Genomic DNA, 21,815 nt, shown 5'->3' on the forward strand with positions numbered 1-21,815 from the left:
GATGACGAATCATTGCCATCAACAGCGTAAAGGACCGAACAATTTCTATTCCGTGTATATTGATTATTTTATTCTTATACTTGTTCTATTTCCATCTTATTAATTTTCGTCACATGTTTATGCACGATTCAGTTATATTTTAAAAAATTTTTAATTTATCGCGTAATAATGCATTATAGTTGTTTTAGTGATATATAAATTTTAAAATTATTTTTCATTTTTTTTTTGTTTTTAAAAATATATTTGGAAGTTTGAATTTCGAAAATATATAATTCATAACGTCCATTTGCATTTGTAATTTTTTTAAAAATATTTGTTAACTAAAATACTCCATAAAATACTCAAAATTATAAAATTATAACATCATTTATTATATAAATTCAAATTTCCATTTTTCAAATAATTTTTATCTTGAATTCCTGTTTCGTTTATAAAGTTACTTTTGCAAAAATATTTTAATTACACGCAGCACGTAAAGAAATTATTTCTATATAAATATCAAAAGAATCTTTGAAAATCCACAAATTCTAATATGAAAATTTATATGAATTTGCATTTTCCAAATATTAACATCTCCATTCCGTCTATGTAAAATGATCCCAGAAGAAAGCACTTCGACCATACGGTGGCGTGCGACGCGATACATTCATATTCGTTCGAAGTAAATACAAAGGGCGTGTACCGAAACGAAAAATACGAAGGGATATCTTACCTTTGATTCGTGAGGGTCTCTTTTTTCTTTCCTTCTGTTCTTTCCTCCGCCTGAAAGAACTCGCACGCTCTCTCGCCCCTTTGAGATCGGTTGATTTACGAGGGTGCTTGGAGATGAGCCAGACTGTCATATTTGGTTTGCTTCTGGAACGTATTGCAACACGAGGGATGGGGGGCCAGCATAACCGTGGTAACATTTCTCGGGGGTGTAACAAATTTCCAAACGATACGACGATATATTCATTCGAATCGCGAGAACGGCGGATTTTATGGACCGATGAAAGTCTGTCTATCTTCTTGTATCTTTCATGTTTCTGCGCTTTGTTTCATGTTTCAAGTATATACGATTGCTGTAGATTGATGATAGATGCGAGTTTTTTTTCGTGGTAATTGCTGTGAATTGTTTATAAAAGATATTTTCGATAAATCAGAAAATGATCGAGTTTATAAAATCTTTTTAAGAAAGATAAAATATTTATTTTTTTGATTGACTTTTGTGTAATTCATGTTGTTTTATTGTAAATATATGGAGTAATTTTCTGATAATGGTAAAATTTTAGATAATTGTTTATAAGAATTAATAAATTCTTCGTTAAAATTTTGTAATATTCTTTTTTCTTTTTGGAAATTGTTAGAAGTGGAATGTGAAACATTACATTAAAATTAATTATTTTATTTTATAAATTTATATTGATTTATTATTTAAATATTTATAATTATAATAATTCATATTATCATAAGTATTTTATCCATGTATAGACACAGTTAGCAATAAGGATAGAAACGTTTTCAAATATTTTTTCATATCAAAACAAGCATAAAAATGAGTGAAAAGAACAAGTTATCGAATGAACGGACAAATATCGGTAAACCAATAAATGATTCGCTTCGTGTTCACGACAGTTTTTCGATTGTATTCTCTTGGAACAACATGGAGAACGAACACAGATCGAAAAAAATCTAGTTCTAAAACGCGATGATCAAATCTCGCCACGGATTTCCTTTTACCCTCCGACCAATTTCACCGAACGAAAAACGTGACGAGGTATTTTGACGGAAGTTAAACAATGGAAAGTTGGGAACGTAAAAGGGGTGAAGGACAAAGAGGCGCGAGAGCGGGACAAAGAGGGAGACATCCTCTCGTTTCAAGTTTTCTGATTAAATCTGTTCTTTGGCTTCAAAGTTCGGAGGTGAACGAGAGGAGAGGAAAGGAAAGAAGGGAGAAAGGGAGACCAAGTACGTTTTCTTCTCGTTTAGCTGCGGAATCGGGCCATCAGGAGCACCAGGTGGGACGAGAAGCCCGGAAAAGAGGAAACTGTGACTCTTTTACGCTCGCTAACTGTCCTTACTTCGATGATCAAGGAGAAATTCCACTTAACGTTCGCCAAAGTTCTTCAATTTTTGTGGATAGTTTGATTTGGAACTCGGTTGGAAAATAAACGTATCGAATTGGTTATTCAAGATGGGGTGGATACAAAATATCCGTTGAATAAATTTGTACAGGTTAAATGTCTTTTTAAAAGTGTAATATTTGTACAAATTAATCATATTATTCGATGAATGATATATTGCAAAATTTACAATTAAAAACATTTATTATATTTGTAAAAAAAATAAGCCATATGAATTTTATTTAAACAATTATCTTGATAAATCCTCTGCAGTAGTCTTACCTTACGATATCTCATACTTAAACAGGATAGCGAATTCTTACTTAATTTATTAAAAAATTATATGTATTAATCAGAATTAAATAAATATTAGTTACAATATTACAGAATTTTACTTAAATTTTCATTTTTACTTAAAATTATTAATCATATCGTTACTTAATCAAAGCTCAATCAAAATTCATTGTTCAGTTTTTTATCGAAGAATTTTTCTTATTTTCAGAAGGAACTTTATTTTTTCCATAATTGAAAATTAATTAATCATGATGATTGATCATCAACATTCTAATATTTCTTTTTTCTATCCATCATGGCTTCGAGATCACATTTTGCCTCGAAGAGTTATTCTTTTTTCTATATGATCGTGAACCAGCTTTATATCGTATATTCATCGAACAAGTGTTCGAGCAATAGCAAAACATCACGCGGAAAATAATTGCGAAAATTTATTGATCTCTTTCGTATACCACTTTACCATGTTCTATTTAATCAGCTTTCTTTCATCTTGGTATGACCTGATATTAGAAAATCTTTTTTTATTGGGAAATGAATTTGATTTGTGATAAAGATGAAATATCAGTATAAACGATGTTTATTTTACATATGATAAATAATCGTAAAATAAGAGGGAATTATTGTTGATACTTTAAATATTGTGAATTGAAATGATAAGATGGTTATAAGAATTTATAATTATTTTAAAATATTTTAATTATTATAGGTATTATAGGTATTATAGATATTATAAATTTATTTTACATTCTATAAATTTATGGATTTAACAGTGAATTCGTTTTTTCCAAAGAAATTTGTATAATTTTATAGGAATTCGAATACATTATATATATATTTGAATAATTATTTCTACAGCAATATTTTTCTCTGCGAATTATTACATATTATATTAAAATATTGAATTATTATGTTTTTTAAGTATAGATGTGATTTAAAGTAATCGAAGTGCTATAAAAGATAGCATATTTAGTTTTTTTTATATTTTTGAATGTGATGCATGAGAAGTGATTCATACATTCTGTAAATGGACTCAATATATCGTTACAATGCACACACATCAAAAGATAAATATTGATGACAAATATTGACGTAGAATAACCGACATATTTCATGATAACTAAGTAAAAAAAGCAATGGAAGGATAGTGTCAGAGATGAAGTTTCAGAGAGAAACAGTATAATTTGTATAAAATGTGAAATTTTTTCACATAAATTATAGAAAGTATTAATACCAATATTATAGAAATGTAGAACGTGGTTTATATTGTATTGCAACTGTGAAACAGAGTCAAAAAGATACGAATCTTTAATTTAGAAAAATAAATATTTTTAATTTGTTGTAAAGGAAAAATTTAATTTTTTTCTTAAATTCTTCTAAGATGAAAACTTAATGAAAGAAATAATGCAGAATAGTCAATGATGAAGCTTCTAAAAAAAAAAAAAAATGTAAATATATTAGTTTTTATTATAAATATCGTAGACAACGTATTAACAATTCGGTCACGTTTCAAAGATAATTTTAAAATACATGTATATTTGGCGCATTAAATGAAAAGAATATTGAAAAATATATTTACCGGTAAAGCGATTTAAAGACCGCAATAAATTCCTGTGGGAAGCCGATTTTGCTGGTGCTTTGATTGCGTTTTTAGTATCCCAAAGCGATTACCGATCTATTGTTTTTATTTCCGCAATATATTTTCAAGGGGGTATCTCTAATGTCTAGGCAAGACTCGTTTTCGTGTCGTAAAAATTGGTCGAACAAAACCTTCGAACAAGTTCTATCTTTTTTTCTTTATGTTTCATACGTTGCTCTATTTTATATGAGTTCATACAGGATAATACTTTTTCTAAAAATATTATCTGCCGCATTGCGATTCAACTTTCGTGAAAGAGCAATTTATTTTATTGTAGATTTATAATTATGGAACAATTTAAACCGATTTTTTTTTACTTATTTTACTAAATTTTTTAGTTTATTTAATTTTTTTCTTTTTAATTTAGGAATTGATTATGCAATAATGATATTATCGTGTCTTTCTTTCCTTTTGCAATCGAGCCAGTTTTTGATGATTTTATTTTTTCATATTGTTTCATATTTTTTAATATTGTTATCACATATGTTTTATTGATTAAGGAATATTTTTTAATTTCATAATTTGAGGAGAAAAGAAATGTTAAATTGTAAGGGAATAATTAGATTGTAAGGGAGGTATGAAAGGAGATTCTCTCTGAGATAATTATTAGTTTAAAGAGGTTTCCACTTTTAGTGGAGTAATTTCTTCGCAAATTACTTTGCAAATTATTGAGTTTTTAGTTCATAAATGATGTTTTCAATGTTCAATGTGGATCGAGTTATTATAATGATAATTTATTTATTAATTTGTAATTAATGAAGATATACTTTATTAATTATATATGATATCCATTATTTATTTACTATCAAATACTTTTCAGTATTCTCAAAATTATATCTATTTATTCTTTCGTATTATCATTTTTTTCTTTATTTTTCAAACTTGAATTTATATAAAATATTTCCAAATCTTCAAATGCAAATCTTTCATTTTTTAGAAAAATCCAATTAAAAAAAAGAAAAAGAAAAGACAGAAATAAATATAAAATAAATATATGATATTAATAGTTATTAACTTATTCAATGGAATGAATAAATAAAATGAAAAAAATAAATAAAAGAAAAGGAGTTATTTAAAGCACTCATGAAAAATCTTCTAAGTCTAAAAACAGCATGCACAAGGATAGAACGAATTAGATAAAAAATTAGAAAAAGGTATGTATTTATTTACACAAAAACATTAATCACTGATGATTAACAAACATCAAAACAAATGTCCTTGGTCTTTAATCAAGATTAGTAAGAATGGGCCAAATCGCGGAATAGAATCTCGGTTTCCAATTTACTTGAACCATTAACTTGGTCGCTCGTCGCCAGTATTCCTCGTAAGGGAAACAAAGAGCTTTGTAGAGTCCTCTGTAAGCCCGCATGAGCTTTGATTTCAGGGCGCGTTAAATCGCCGCTGACTCGCCAATTAACGCGGCCTCATCGTTTCGCAGCCTTGGCGAACAATTAGCCTAACTTGCTCGACAAATAAAACTTGTTCCACGTTAGGATGAGCTGATTCGCGTAAACGGATCAGAGAAGAGTCAGTTGTTTTTCTTCGATTTGTCTTACCGCCAGTCGTGTGCCAAATTGCGACAAAAGTTCATTAAATTGCGGACGAGCGTCTTTTTATTCCATTTTAAGTTTAATTTCGTTGAATTCGATACTTAGAGAAATTATATTCTTTGCGAAGAATCGTTGTTCCATGAATATTCGGGAATTTTAATTGTGTTTATTGTAATTTAAATGTGATAGAAAATTGTAGATATAAAAGTTAGTTGAATGAAGTTAAAAGAAGGAAATTATATATAGAAAGTTTTATTTTATTAAATTTATATAATAATTTTGTATTTGAATGGTAAGTGAAATAAATTGGTTGTTGGTATTAATTGAATTTTTTTTTAAATAATTCATGATTAATTACTTTATTGTTTTTCTATATTTTTAAACAAAACGCATTCTCATTATTATTGTATAATTTCAGTTGTTTTTAAGATAATGAATTTTTTAGTATGCAATATATGGCAAATTCAAATTAATTGCATACCAACTGCTGAACACAATTCACTTCATTATAAAATAATCTTTAATTTCATATGTTACGAAATAATGACGCTATTATCGATGATAAATTATATATTAAAATAATTTTATTTTATGTAAAAAAATTTGTTCTAAAAGTATTAAAATTAAAAAGGAAGAATATAATAAATGTCAAGAATTTAAATGTGAAATTACTTGGGTAGTAAAGTAGGTAGTGACTATAACGAATCAGAACTGGTCGTTGACCAGGCTGGCGCCATCTGACGGGAAAAGTTCGAACAACTAGCAGTTTGTAAAAATGTCGTCGAATAAAAGCGCGGGTGATTTTCTCAAGTGAAATTTAAGAAAAAACCACGGAATTTTCAACCCAATTTCCTCAAATTGAAGTGGTCTACGTTCTCAATCCATTGGAACTCTACATCAAATAATCGTAAGTCATTTTTTAGCGAATTCATCGCTTTAAATTTATAATTTAATTTCATAGATGATTCTTTACCGTCTTCCATTATTGCGTCGCACTATGTTCAAACTTCTAATTGTAGCATCTGTATAATTGCGTGAAATTATTGTTTTTTGTTTTAATTGCACGAGAGGAAAATCGTTCTAAATGATAATTCGATTATTATCTTGATAGATTAGTATTTGTCTCCAATTTATATCTCTTTCTAATACATGTATGTGTTATATACATGTATGTGTTATATACATGTATATATATATATGTATATATTATATGATGTATATACATATATATATATAATGTATATTTATATGTGATATATTATTTATAAATTTCATTTATTTAAACTGTTTTGAATTTTGCGAATAATTTAGAATTTTTTTCTTTAATAAATAAAAATAAAAGAAACGTAAAATAGAAGATATAGAAAAGAAATCTATAAAGAAATATATAAAGAGGTTAGAAAATTAATGAATTATACACAGTATAAATTGTCTCTAATAATTGAAATCATTTTTAATTATCAGTATTATTATTTTTTTAAGATTTTTTGCTTCTACATAATAACATATTTTTTAAATCTTTTTTTTTTAATTCTTTGGTATAAATTATTTGAAAATAATTTCTAATAAAAGATTAAAGTAGATATCAAAGAACTATAAAAGTAATGATAAAATATAAGTTGATTGACATAGCTGCATAAATTTATCTGTAAGAACATTCATCGTCAAGATTTAAAAATAAAAATTCACAATAAATTTTGGATATAAATATTTTCATAAATAAATGAATGTCAGTTTCCAAATATATTTAAATATATATTTATTGGTATGATTTATGATAAACATTTCAATATTATATAAATATTTTTTGTATATCATGTTATTATAAAGTTTTAAAATCACAAAAACAGATAATAAATATTTTTGTTTAAAATATATAAAAATATATATGAAAATATCATAAATATTATACATATACTTATAAATATTAGGATATTAAAGAAATAAATAAGCTGGATTCAAAAAAATTATTTGGAAATTATTCAAGCATGATTTTGTAAAAAATTTCTTAGTGTATATATATTTAATAGCAAAAATTTGATTAATTATATATACAATAAAATTATATATTTCTCTTATTAATATTTGCCATATTTCTCAATTACTGATTTAATCAATTTTGCTATTTGCATGTGCTCAATTCATATATTTATATTATATTAAAAATCTCATCAATTATGTATAATAAAATTAACGTTTTCCACAGATTTCAATTGTTTAAACAATTTTGGTATTTCTTATTATTAAATTTTCCATAATATTTCTTGTTATTTTATTTTGTATATATTATAAATGATTATAATATATACTGGTTATATGAATCCAATTTAAGTTTAAGACAAATTATCATTACAATTTCTTATGTAGTTTTTTTTATAAGAAATGATTTTTTAATTTTTAGTTTTTATGGATTAACTTGATGAAATTTGATTTATATTGATTTTTTTCATAATTTTAAAATAAGGGATATTTTAAATGTTCTGAAATTTGATTTTAATCTATATTTAATATTTCAAATTTTAGTCAATTTTAATGTGACAACTCTATATATAAAATAATCGAATATATAATTTTATTTGTCATATATTAAGCTAATTATACAAAAAATATATTCAATTATTTAATTATTTAAAGAAACAGATATATATACATATGTATATATATATATATATATAATTTGAAATATTTAAGCAATGAAATTTATAAGTTCTATTGCTTATATATATAGAATTTAGATAAAATTGTCGTGCAATTTCTCATGAAAAAATAAAACGTTAAAATTTTCATGCATGATCATTATTTGGTAAATAATTTCTAAGGAGGGAATTTATTTCTTCTCTTGATAGTCGTCGCGTTTATACGATGAAAGGAAAGCGAGGAAAGCCGCGATTAAACGAGAAACAAGAAGTTTGCCTTACAATTATCGAATACGAGGAACATACCGGAATACACGTCGTCCCATGGTCTTAGTAAAAACGTGACGGTGCACGTGTTACCACGTCCATTGGAAATGAGCGCAAAACTAAAAAGATGGACAGAGTCGCATATGTTAATGACGGTTTTTATCGGTGAAAATAATTAACGCTTCTGTGAGGAGTTAATAGAATATAAAGTTTGCCATAGAGCGTGGGAATGTGTAAGAAGTTTAATAGAAAAGTGATATAAGTAAACGTTTAATTCTTCACAAACAAATTTAATTCTTGCAAGGAAGTTAATTTAATTAATTATTAATTATTAATTCAATTAAATAGGAAAATAAAAAGATAGATATATGGAAAAATAATAGAAAAATTTGATGATTTTGAAATTTAGAATTAGGAATTTAGTAGAAAAATACTGAAAGTAAATCTATAAATTTAATTTTTCAAGAAGATGAATTAGATACAAAAATTAATCAATAGATACATATAGGAAAGAGAAAAATTTCATTTAATTTTGAGACTGGATTTCATTTTTATTGTTAAATTTTATTTAATTTAAATTTGAATAATAATAAGTTATCTAATTTAATTCATTTTCAATGAATTATTCATTTTAAATTGTTGAAGTTTGATTCTGCATATTATTTTTGGTTCAAATTTATTTATTTATATTTATAATTTCGATTGATCAATATATTTATCAAATCAATATCTTTATTGTGATATTTCTCTTTAGATTTATAGTTGCTTTGGATTTTTTTATTCTAATAAAAATTATATATATAATATAATTATATACATTGATTTAAAAAATTGCCAACATATTAATTGGGTAATAAGTCTACAAACAATCACTCTCTAAAAACAATCCAGTCCCGGGGCGATTTACCAACAGGCCAAACGTAAATTTACAAAAGCGTAGCAGTGAGATCGCGTTAAAACCGGATGCACCATTTATCTTCATTAGCCGGTTACACCACGGTTTAGGATCAATCGTTGATTTCGAATGCATTGTTCCTCTTCTAGTGATTCGCATTCCCGGTTTGCAGAAATCGATCGTTTCGATGCCGATCCCGTGTCAATCCATCGCGCGCGTGAACGCGCCGAATTGGCCGATCATCTCCATGGAGAATTGCAGCACGAGTTTTTTAATCGAACGGAAGCGGAACCGTGGATCAGTAGCCGTGAAAATGAAGGTAAACGTTTGCCTTCTGTTAGAACCAAGTGATCGGTATCGTTTCTGTGCTGGATTTGGAACGAATTAAAATAGCCGTGAAACGGATACGTGAAATCGATTCTTGTCACGGGTTAAAAGAATTCTTCCTTCTTATGAAAATTGCGAAAGCTTTCGAAGAAGAGTTTGATCCACGAGAGGGAATTGAAGCTCTCAACTTTTTGTCAAGATCGTCTTATCTGACATTGATCGTTATTGTATTACATGATCTTGTCTTTTACCCTTTTATTTTTTCTTTCTTTATTAGTTGGAAATTTTTGTTAAGTTAACTTGTTCTGTATTTCTTTTTTTTGAAAGTTGTTTGATTAATTTTGATAGTGTAGATTATCAGAGGAGAGAAATGTTAATTGATGTTGTAAAAGATTTGATTTGAAAGGAATATTGTAATCATTTTGGTAGATTAAGGAAACAAAAGAAGTCAATATTTGATTAATTTTGTGTAAGATTGTTTTATCTGATATTACATTATTATTTTACATAATCTTCCTTTTTTTTTCTTTTTTTTTTTTTATTAGTTGGAAACTTTTGTGTGAAGTTGTATTAATACTTTTTTTTTGATATTTTTATATTTCATTTTTTTTAAGGTGTTTTGATTAATTTGAAGATGTAAATAGATAATCGTTGTAAGAAAATATTAATGAATTGTTAGAAATTTGATGTAGAAAGTTATTAATTATTATATTTGATTTATTATTAGTTAGTTCCATATCGAGATAGAGATTTTTATTCTAACTATATCGTTATTATATTATATAGTCTTGTTTTTTTTTTCCTCTGTTTTTTTTTTATCATGTATTGGAAACTTCTATTGATAGAGTTTAGTATTTCTTTATTGTTTATTTTATATTTCGATGATAGTTTTATTAATTATTAAAATTATTATTAAAATTTCAAATAAAGTAATTTTAAAATATAGATATACTTTATGAATTAATATAAATTGTTCATCCACTATTTGCAACTTCATTTTTTTTAAATACATTAAAATTATAATTGTTACAAGAATAATTTTCAGAATGCACAGTTTATTATTCAAAATTCATTATATTTATTACTTTTCTTCAAGAATCAATACATTGTCGATTCTATCTAGGAGATTTCATTGTTCACTATCATTTACTTTCGTATTTATGGCATTATGAAAATTGAAAAACAATTTCTCGATCGTAAAGAATGAATTTCATTGTAACATCTTCATAATAAAGAGGAAAGGTTTTCGATCGGCTATATCGTCTCATGAGAGGGATCTTTAAACGAAAAATTGGTTTGGTTGAGCAAAATATACTTTTTCTTTTTTTAGGATAGGAACAATAATGTTTTTCATACGTTCATGTTACAAACTTACAATTCTTTTAAAAACATATTTTCGAAGTGCTTTTTGGTAGGTGAATGAAACCAGATCAATCGAATTATTTATATATAATTTATAGTTGAAATCTTATAATATATATTTATTATTTTTTATGGTTGAAATATTTATTTTATAATTTTTTTCTTAGTCTTGTTTCGAAGATAGTTCGATTAACATCTCTATATATTACAAAGATTATTTAATTTTTTTCAATATATTATCAAAATTAACGAAATATTTATAAGATGAAAGACTGTCAAATAAACAAATTATAAGTAAATAATAATTATTTTTACAATTTTCATTTTTATCTTTATAATAATCCGTTTTTGCATCAAAATTTCTTTAAATAAAATAATACTTCATAACTTCTTTCTTTAAACTTTTTTCAATACTTTGACAACAGATCTATCGTTCCTCTTAATTTCTTATTTAATTAAACAGAAATTATGTAAATAAAAAAATTGTATAACATAAATTAATAAAATAAAATTATTTCACTAACTATTAATATATGTATATATATAAATTCTAATATTTATTTAGTATACGTATGTCTTTTTCACCTGGATAAAAATAATTATTCACAGAGAAACTCTTTAATAAAAGAATAACCGAGAAACTTCTCGTCTTATAAGAATCTTACAAAACGATCGTTTGCAACTAATAATACAGTTTGTTCCATTAATTCAAAATTGCGCGAAACATTTTATCTCATGATTGATCATTAGCTCTTTTGGCGACTCTCATTTTGTTGTAATTTCTGCGTAAAACGTGGTTGCATATTAGGAGAATATACACGCTAGGAAGCTTTCCATCCATCCATTTCTTATGCGGACGTTGAAGTCTCCGTATATATTCGCCGAATCAGATTTGTCAGGCGTTGAAATCCTCGCTGTCGAGCTTTCTAAAATTCTTCGATGCGCCTTCATCGATGAAGGAAATTTCAAGGAAATAGAATCGTGTTTAGAATTCGAAATTCTCTCTCATCGAAGTTCGTAGACCTCGAGTTAAAGGAATATAAAGAGAAAGACTAAAAAAGCAACCTGAAAATCGTTCTGTACGTATCAGGAGAACATATCAACTTGGAAATAGATTTAAAGCAGTAAAGGATTTATTTAAGATTCTTCTTGACAATTGTTTTTCAATATTCTATTACGTATTTAAATAACGATAGATAATAATTTTTGCGAGAAAAACTGCAATTTTATCTGTCTGTTGTCAATATAGTATGGTTTGTTTAATGGTGATAATTTATTTTTAAGATATTTATTTGGGAAACATAAATAATATAAAATATTCGCGCGAGAGAAGAAAAGTTGCGCTAATTTTATAGCTAGTACAATGCTAAGCATACGATTTTTAATGCGATTTATAGACTCATATTTCGGCAATAAATATCGATTATCGAAGCGAGCTTTCAGCTGCGGTGAACCACAGTATATTGAGCTTCGCGAATCTGTATGACGTATGGCGCTAAAATGAGGTCGTAATACAATATATTAAAGAAGCATGGTCATAATCACTTCTCGAAACTATGCTATAATAGTTTAAAGAGCATATAAAACTCACATAATTTGCATTTAACCGATTTTTTTTAAAAAGCACATAATCGTCAAGTACGAATCTTTTCTTTAAGATTAGAAACATTCAATGATTTGTTGATCAAAATTTTGAACAAGTTTCAGTCTTACACGAAAATCTATTAAAAATCAAACGTACGTAAAATATTTTTAATAAAAACGTTCACTTGTTTCTTCATAAAACCGAAATCTACCTAAAAACGAAAATACTTTATCTAAATCGTAGAGTTCCTCCACTTCATCTCCACTTTCTTCGTTCCTCCACTCCTCGAATAACTTCAAAACCAATTCTAATTTCGAAAAAGGATCTCGGTTACCCGAACTTTAAACTTTACCTCGAGGTAATTTAAGCTGCTTAATAATTCGAATCAGTCCGACCAAACAAGATGTTTCAAGGGCGTTAGCCACTCAGAATTCCTCGTGCCTCGAATCGTATCGGACAGGGCCTGCCTTATCAAGATTTCGTCCGGTAATCCCGAGAAGCAGTCTCCCCAAGTCTCCACGCAACGAATTAATTAAAGTTCTTCTTCTCGAGTTTCAACCACTTTTCGCCGCCTCGCATTTTTCATCCCCCCTCCCCTTCTCTCCTCTCTCCTCGGTCCATTTTCAACCGTGTGCTCTTAATTAACTATAGTCTCTCCCCAGGGTTGAGCAAAGCTCGCGGAACGATCGAGTTTAAATAATATTCGCGGTTCACCGCGATATTCGAAGCGTTGCTCGAACTGTGTTTAAACAATTTGCATGAAACAGGGGATGCAAATTAGAGGCTTGCTATTTGGGAACTGGGAGGCGATGTAAGGGTAACCGAGTGTTTTCTCGTTTCTTACTTCGGATTAATTGAAGTTTCCGGAAGAGAGGGGGAACTCGTTTTAAGTTAAGCAAGAACAGGGAAAGAAAATCGAACTCGTGATCTTTCGGCCAGAAAATCGAGATTCTATTATTCATATTTTTCTTTATATTTTTGTATTGACGGGACATTTTTGAGAAAAGTTTAAGAGGCACCAAAATCATTAAAATTGTACGATCAATAAAGAAATATTTAATTATATTTGAACATATTTTTATATTATTTTTTAAGAAAATAAAGTTTCTGAATTCTATGAGAATCTTGACGCTTTATTGAAATTTTTGATGGATTGGGAGGAAATTTTCAAGGAAAATTTTGATCGCTTAAAAGATCATCGTAAGAATTTCAATTTTCGTGAATTATACTTTTTTTTTTTAATCTTTTTAACTTCAATTTGGAATACACCAATAAAGTATTTTATAAAATTCTTATTATTTTTTATTTTTAAAAAAAATTTTTGATACAAATTGATGATGTATTAGTTAATTATTAACGTTCGAAAAAATTAAGAAGATAACTACAATAATATTGAATGGTAAATTATTTTTAAAGAATTTTCAAAGAATTCTAATTATGTTTGAGATTTTTATAGTTATTTTTTGTTTTATTTTATTTTTTTTTTTTTCTTCACAAATACTTGTCCATTTTCGCGATGTTGATCTTGAATCGTCTTAACGAAAAGAGTTTTATATACTTTCAGAAACTCGAATCCCTGAATCTTTTACCCTCTTTTACTTAAGGAAGTTTGCAATTTTGTGGAACAGGTTGGTAAATAGAAATAAACGAAAACGAGATGCAAACACATACTTGTATTTTAGTTATCTCATTGAATTTTCATTTGAATTGAAACAGACAGACAAGTGAAATTCTTGATGGATATAAATTGCGTTAATCATGTTTCAATCTTCTTTCAATATATATCCACCAGTAAAATAATTTATGAATATTTATAAAAAATTACAAATCACTTCAAAAAAAAATCAATCCAAAATCTAATTTATTTCATTACAATCGTTGAAGGCAATTATTGCAATGCAAATTTCATTTTCACAAAATGAGATTATTGGTTTTCTACAAAATTTTATTCCGAAAATAACTCATTCTACATTTCTACAAAATTCTACATTTTACATTCTAATAATTCAACATTCAACTTTCAACATTTATGCGATAGTATAAATTTAAATTATCCCGAATATTATAAATGTTTGCAAATATATTTTTACGTTCCAAAATATGTTTGCAAAATAGAGCGTTAGGCATTGAAATATTAACTGCAATTTTCAAAAATGGCGGCTAATATTTCTGAAACGAATGAAGAAATTCTTCTAACCACTTCTTCTCGAATCTTTTTGTTTCAGAAATAAATTATGATTTACTCGAGGCTGCCGTGGCGTCTGTCGATACGGACGACAATAATTTGTACATCGACGATGGTCTCGATGGATTTCCAAGTTTTGGTTTCCGACCCGGATCCGAAGTTAAACAACCCTATCGATTATACCTGCCGGAAAAATTGCCAGCAGAGTTCACCCTTGTGGCAACTTTCAAACCGATGTCCTTCAGGACCAGTTATCTCTTCGCGGTTTTGAACCCCTTCGAGACAGTGGTGCAATTAGGAATTCGTATATCGGTAAGTGTAACTCCACGTGTCATTAATTTTTTCAAAAATAATCATTTTTGTGCTTCGATATTTCAGTGTGTTATATTTGACTGAATGGATAAAATATAACGAAGTTTATTTCAATTGTACAAATATGTAAAAATATACAATTACGATTTGATAATTTGGAGTATAGAAATTTCTAAATATAGAGTATGATAAGATAATTATTAAGATGTTTGAAAATGTCAGTGTTTGCTTCAGAATTCAATTTCATTAAAATAGTTTAAAATTAAGAATTCGTGTTTTCGTCACGTCAGTAATAAAAAGTTTCAAACAATGGAATCAGTAAAAAATCCAAAAATATACGCCTGATAAACGACACTGAAAAATCCATTCAACGTTTTCAAAAATTCGCCTTTATCCAACGCGTCTCGATAAAACTATGAAATAAAATAAAGGGAAAAAGTAAAAAAAAGCGAACGGTATAAAACTGAATACAAAAGTAATTGGAAAATCGGCAAAAATTTCCAACTAAAATCGATCGATTTACAAGGAAACGAGTGCAGTGGCGCGATAGAGACTTTTAAGTCGACGCTTTCCTATTGGCGGATGGAGGGAATTTCCTCATGTTTCCTAATACCTTCGAGGCCGTTGTTACATTACGGGTCTTCAAATTTCTTTGAGATCTTTCACGTTCTCTCACGGCACCGTTTTCCACGGATAATACCGAGGAATACGTGTTTCGCAGCGAAAGCAGCCACCTTCGGTCTCGAGAAGTGTGTACGATCCCCGCGAGGATCGATAGAGACCGCGGGAAAACAGCTCGACTTTCGAATCCCTTGGTATTTCCTGTTCGAAGTCGAGAACGAGTTCGAGATAATTTTTTATGACGAATCCAGTTCTGGTTTGTTGATTCGAAATTGGAAAATTTCCGGATCTTTGGTATCACGTTCGTGGGACATGTTTGTCTCTTTTATTTTTTTAAATATCAATTCGATATCTGGGAGAACACGAGATTTATTTCAAAATTTTTTGAATTATCAGTTTGTAATAAGTATCTAAATATTTTATCTATTATTATTTATTGTACGAATTTTTGTAATTTTCATTCCACGATAGGACGGACCAGGCACCAATCAAAATGTCTCATTGGTGTACACCAACTCCGATCTGCATTCGCATTCAGAAGAGGTGGCGAAATTCACGGTGCCAAAGTTGTCGAGAAAATGGTCTAAAATCGTTATTAGAGTATCAACGACGGATGTCACTTTGTACCTGAATTGTCACGAGATGGCCAGGCAACGAGTGACAAGAATTCCTCTGGAACTGGTGTTCGACACGGCCAGCACGTTGTACATCGCTCAAGCTGGACCTCATATCCAAGAAAAGTACGACGTAAGTACATTGTCAATTATTATTGAAATTAATTTTTGAACGGCACTGAACCGAATTGAATCTGTTTCGAGTTTAACGATAACGAGTGTATAAAACGACAATTGAGACGGTAATTTTATTGAATTAATATATTTTTCTATATAATTATTTTCAAATTTCTAATTACTAATTTTATGTACTATATATTACGCAGTTTAAAACGTGTATTTTATTAAAAATTACAATTTTAATATAGGTAGAAAATTTTGTATGAATTAAGTATTGGAAATATTTAATTAATCGATCAAATAAAAATTAGTTTAGAAAAGTGTAGTAATTTCAGCTTTAATTTTTCTTTTTAATAGATTAAAATTTTGGAAATTTTGATCAATTGATTATATTAGTTGTTATCGATTTAATTATTGATGTTTATAATTAACAAACAAGAAAACAGATTCAACTTTGTTTTCCGAACTATTGCTATCATCTTCGAACAAAATAGTTCGTTCGAGAAACATTCTGTGAAAATAGCAACTTCATTAGAAGCAAACGAGTTCGAGAAGCGTCTTGCATCCACTTTTAGTTGGTGAAAAGACGAAGATGATCGGATGAAACGTTCAGAGCCGTTCCGTTCTAAAGTACTAAAACTTGTTTCTCCAGTCTCGTCGAGTCCAACTTGCCAACGATTACAGATTAACCTCGAAATGCAATGGTCACAGAAGTGTAAGTAAGATATTTCTCTATATATGTATGTGTATGAGTTAATAAAAATTTAATATTACATTAGTTTATAAAAACAAGTTAGATGAGATAAAAAATGTGATTTCATTGAATAAAGGTAATATTTATATATACCTTAATAGAAGAATAATTGTAGAAAAAGGTAAGTAGTATTTTATTAAAGTTTAATTTTTTCTTTTTCAAAAAATACAAAATAATTTAAGCTTTTTAAAATTCACAAAATTGCATTATGCAGCAATATTTCTCAATCCTTTTTGCTAACGTTGAATTTTAATTTTTAAGACAAAAAAAAAGAAATATTTAGAAAAAATAAAAATATTTATAATGTTAACAAAAGATCAGTATTTCGATTTAGTTAATAGAAACAAGCTTTAGTAAGTAAAATCGATTCTTGTTCATCGAATGATTATTTATGATTATTAATAAATATTAAATATTTTCACGTGTTGTAAAACACCAATAAAATTCTTGATATTTATTTATATGTCATGAAATTTGATTGAGAAACATTGTTACAGAGAATCACATAATAAAGCATTGAATTAAATTTCAAGTCGAATAATCATAATTATGAAATTTCACACAATGTGCGTTAAGTATTAAGCGATTATCGCAATAACTTAAGAACATTTATCACAATTTCGCGTAGTAATCGGATATAATTATTTGTAATTTTAAGACCGTATCCCTTCTAGTACATCGACTTTCTGGTTGCTGTTTCAAGTCGTCGTTTAACAATAATTAGCTTTCATATCGATGCATTCGGATTTTCCATATGCACACGTAGAGACAATGATTTATTTCGGCTCTTTGTTAATTAGCCACTGATGATAATTATTGCAATGTGGGGCGTTGGAATATTTCGTTATAATTATATAGTAACGTACTATTTGCTAGTGGATAATTATGCTATCGCGATTAATCCGCAAAATTACTATTTATGTTTTTCTATTTTTTATGATTTCATTTTTTATTATTTTCCTTTTACATTTTAGTTTTTAATTGCTTTAATTAACATATGTTTTTTCAAAGTTCATCTTCGTCTTGAGTAATTTTTATTGAAAACTTGGTAACAGTTTTGATAGTTTGGTATTTTCGATGAATTTTTTAATTTATTCTTTTGTATATATATTTTGAAGTATTAATTTTATTAAGTTTTTTATTTAGTTTTATAATAATTTGTTAGTTGGTATTACATATTATAAGCCATATGTTTAATATTCAATTTTGAAATTGAGGAAAATGAGGATTGTGGAAATATATTTCATTCATGGACAGTAAGTTTTGAGTTTTAGGTGTATAATGCAAATCTAATGCAATTACGTATTCTTCTCTTGAAACGCAGAGTTGTTAATTTAAGATTAAAATTATAAGATAAAGTAAAATTTTTTGATATTTAAGAAAAAAAGTATTTAAGATCATATTATGAAAAAGAGCATCAACATATTCTAAATTTTTATATTGAGCATAAATCAAAATAGCTATACAAATATAAAAAGAAATTTATACAAACTAGGAATCGAAATTCATTAGCTTCGATTTGCAAAAAGATTAAAACGAACCGAAAAGCGATTAAAACGTCATATTGGTATCGTATCGATTTTATATTTATACGAATTTTTTCCCATTGTCTTTCGTTATTGAATTCAGCTTTGATGCAAGTTTCGTCAATTATAAATCACTTTATATGTAGAATCGTATGTAGAACATTCGAATTTTATCCCAAAGCGATTAACCTACTTATAAATTAAATATTTTTATTCATTTTGTAAGAATAAAAATATAGCTTTTCCATTCCATGGAGTCGAAATGACGAAAAATACTATTACTTCGCTATAAAGATTATTACGGTCGATGAGAATGAAAAATTATATATATAGAGATAATGATACAGGGAAGAATAATGTGAAACGAGGACGAAGTTATCAATCAATATTACAAAATATTGTTAATATTCGCATCGAATAATTTCTCGTTATTTGCTCGCGATTATCGTTATGCTTTCTGTTATCAACGATATTTCTGTTTTAATCTGTGTAAAATGACCGAAGAGATATTATCGACTTTTGTGAAACATTGTTGTTAATATTATTTTAATGCACAACAGTTATAGTTTCTAACTTTGGACGAATAAAATTTAATATAAATAGAAGTCATCATGAAATATTAAAATTCAGTGAAAGAATCAGGTTTAACAATAATATCAGGTTAAACAATAATGTGTGACAATGATTATTTAAATTATTTATATTTTTGTATTATATAAGTATTATTTTATTTGATTAAATATTATGTTTATTATAGCAATTTGTAAAAAAACATAAAGATGAAAGAAAATCAAATCAATCATAATCATAGTTCAATATAAAAATAATTGAAAGTAGAATATTTCTAATTCTCAGTAAAATTTAAATAAGATAGTAGCAGCAATTTTTAGCTGACAAAAATCGTTTTGAGGAATCTCGGTTCAAACTCGATTTGGAGTGACGAGATTGATCGTATGATGATAAGTAAAATTGTCTCAAAATCGGGTCAACGTGATGACTAAACTGGAAGAATAGTAATTGCTATCAAATGAATATTAATTCCGATCTGCATCTCTTGTGTGTTTTTTTTTACATTCGTGTCTTTCTCGAATATTTTTTTTATAATTGATATTATTAAGAAAATGTATCGATTTATTTTTGAAGCTTTAGAAATAAGCAAATTATTTTTAAAATTTTGTATTGGTTTTTTCATAATAGTTTGATATTTGTTTTTATTAATTATTTAGATTGATAAATATTCATTTAAATAATTAATATATTTAATAATTTTTATTTATATATTAATTAATTTTTTTTTAATATCCAGTATTTTATGTTCGTATCTCTGATATTTTATTTGATATTTTAATTGTATTTCGGTTAAATATTTGACCTGTTTTCAGTTTGAGAATTTTTACTGTACACACGCAAGTTTTTAAAATTTTAACATTAAAAAATATTTCATAATTTCATTATAAAAATTACGATTTGCGAAATAATTTTAATTTAATAATTAATATCCAATTAGTCAAAATAGGAAATAATTAGAATTATTATAATACAATAGATGAATGTTTTCTACCTTTATATGTGTAGAAAAATTTATCATCATTTATGAAATTCAAGGAAATTATAGATGTATCATATCATCTTATTATCATTATCTTATCTTTTATTATCATTTAATTATATTTTGTATATTAAAATATTGAAAAAAAAGTTGTTCATTTCATGTCGTTCAACGTAAAAAAAAGAAGAAAAAAAAAAGATTTCAAATATCGAGATACAATCGAAATCAAATTAATTCCGACTCGTTGAACCGACGAAAGCAATGTCCACTTTGCAAAAGACTTATTTTTCGTGTGTTTAATCTTCATCTCGAAGCAAGGGTGATAATTTGGAACGATTAATCGGCTAATTAATTCGACAATGGCGATTTAAGCAGAATTTCGTCTCATCTGACGCGCACAATTTGATTGACAATTTATTTTCCGATTCGGTGATTTTCCGCGTTGTTTCAAAGGGTGAAAACAGAAAAATAGGATTCCATCCGGTGGAAAGCCGAATAACATTCCGAATATCTTTTATTAATGGAATTATATCACTCGATCGGTGGAAATTGGAATCCGAGAGCATTTGATAATCTTCGTTGCAGCCGATTAAATTTTTACATTCGCATTTTCATTCGCTGATTGGAATCATTTTAAACGTGTTAAAAAAAAAAAAAGAACAAAAGTAATTTCCTAATACGATAATAGAACTTATATTAGTGGTGTATAACTGAAATTATCAATTATCTGCCACAAAACATGGAAAAATAATTTTGAGGAAGCGAATATCTCCTCCGCTCCTTCATAACAAACTTTCCTTCTTTCTCTCTTCGATCTCTTCTTTACCTATGTTTCCCCCTTTCGTTCTTTCGAAGCACTAATTCCTGCAAATTGCATTCTTCGCGACATACTTATTTAGCATTTTTATAAGATATTTATTATCGATGAGATGAATTCACGAGGTACACGGTCATAAATTGATAAAATGTTTGTACAAGGATCGGATTTATCGAGACAAATTTAATATATCGGAAAGTGTCCTCAAATTACCGAGTTTGTCTCAAACAACAAACACTTGAAATTTTTGCTTTCGTTATTAGAATTTCATTAATTGTAGCTCGATCATGAATCCACCAGAAATTATTCGATTCGCAGAATTTATTGCTATCAGTTTCAAATTAAAATTTCCTGATTTATTTGATGGAATGACGAACGATGACGGTATACGGTGAACTTAAGTCAGTTTTATCAAGGATTTGATTTTATGAAATTTTTGAAAAAATAAATATGGTAGGGATTAATCCAGGCTTCTAAATATAATCTGGTTTCAGTTCTGGCCGTTTCAAAATTAATATAAACGAATTTCAGCGAGTTATAAATGTTACGAGATATCCTTGGATTAGGTAGATTAATTTTATTTATGGCAAAAGTAATAAATGTATTTTATATTCATTTTAAATTAAATTCATTAGATATAAAAATATTAAGATAGGATAGATG

The 21,815-nt window shown here is 27.3% G+C and overlaps 1 protein-coding gene across 10 annotated transcripts in view; it reads left to right on the top strand.

The window, feature by feature from the left end:
- LOC107997743 (collagen alpha-1(XVIII) chain) overlaps positions 1–21,815 on the top strand; it is a 324,989-nt gene that overhangs the window by 65,721 nt on the left and 237,453 nt on the right. For 9 of the 10 annotated variants that reach the window (XM_017056538.3, XM_062082618.1, XM_017056542.3 and 6 more), the window contains exons 3-4: positions 14,880–15,151; positions 16,244–16,519. In XM_017056538.3, the coding sequence (XP_016912027.1) occupies positions 14,880–15,151; positions 16,244–16,519 (548 nt within the window). Of the gene's footprint in view, positions 1–6,337; positions 6,490–14,879; positions 15,152–16,243; positions 16,520–21,815 lie in introns of those variants that run through there. The other variant, XM_062082626.1, reaches the window with a different exon arrangement.

The sequence above is a fragment of the Apis cerana genome, linkage group LG11, assembly GCF_029169275.1.
Source record: "Apis cerana isolate GH-2021 linkage group LG11, AcerK_1.0, whole genome shotgun sequence".
Classification (NCBI taxonomy): Eukaryota; Metazoa; Arthropoda; class Insecta; order Hymenoptera; family Apidae; genus Apis; species Apis cerana.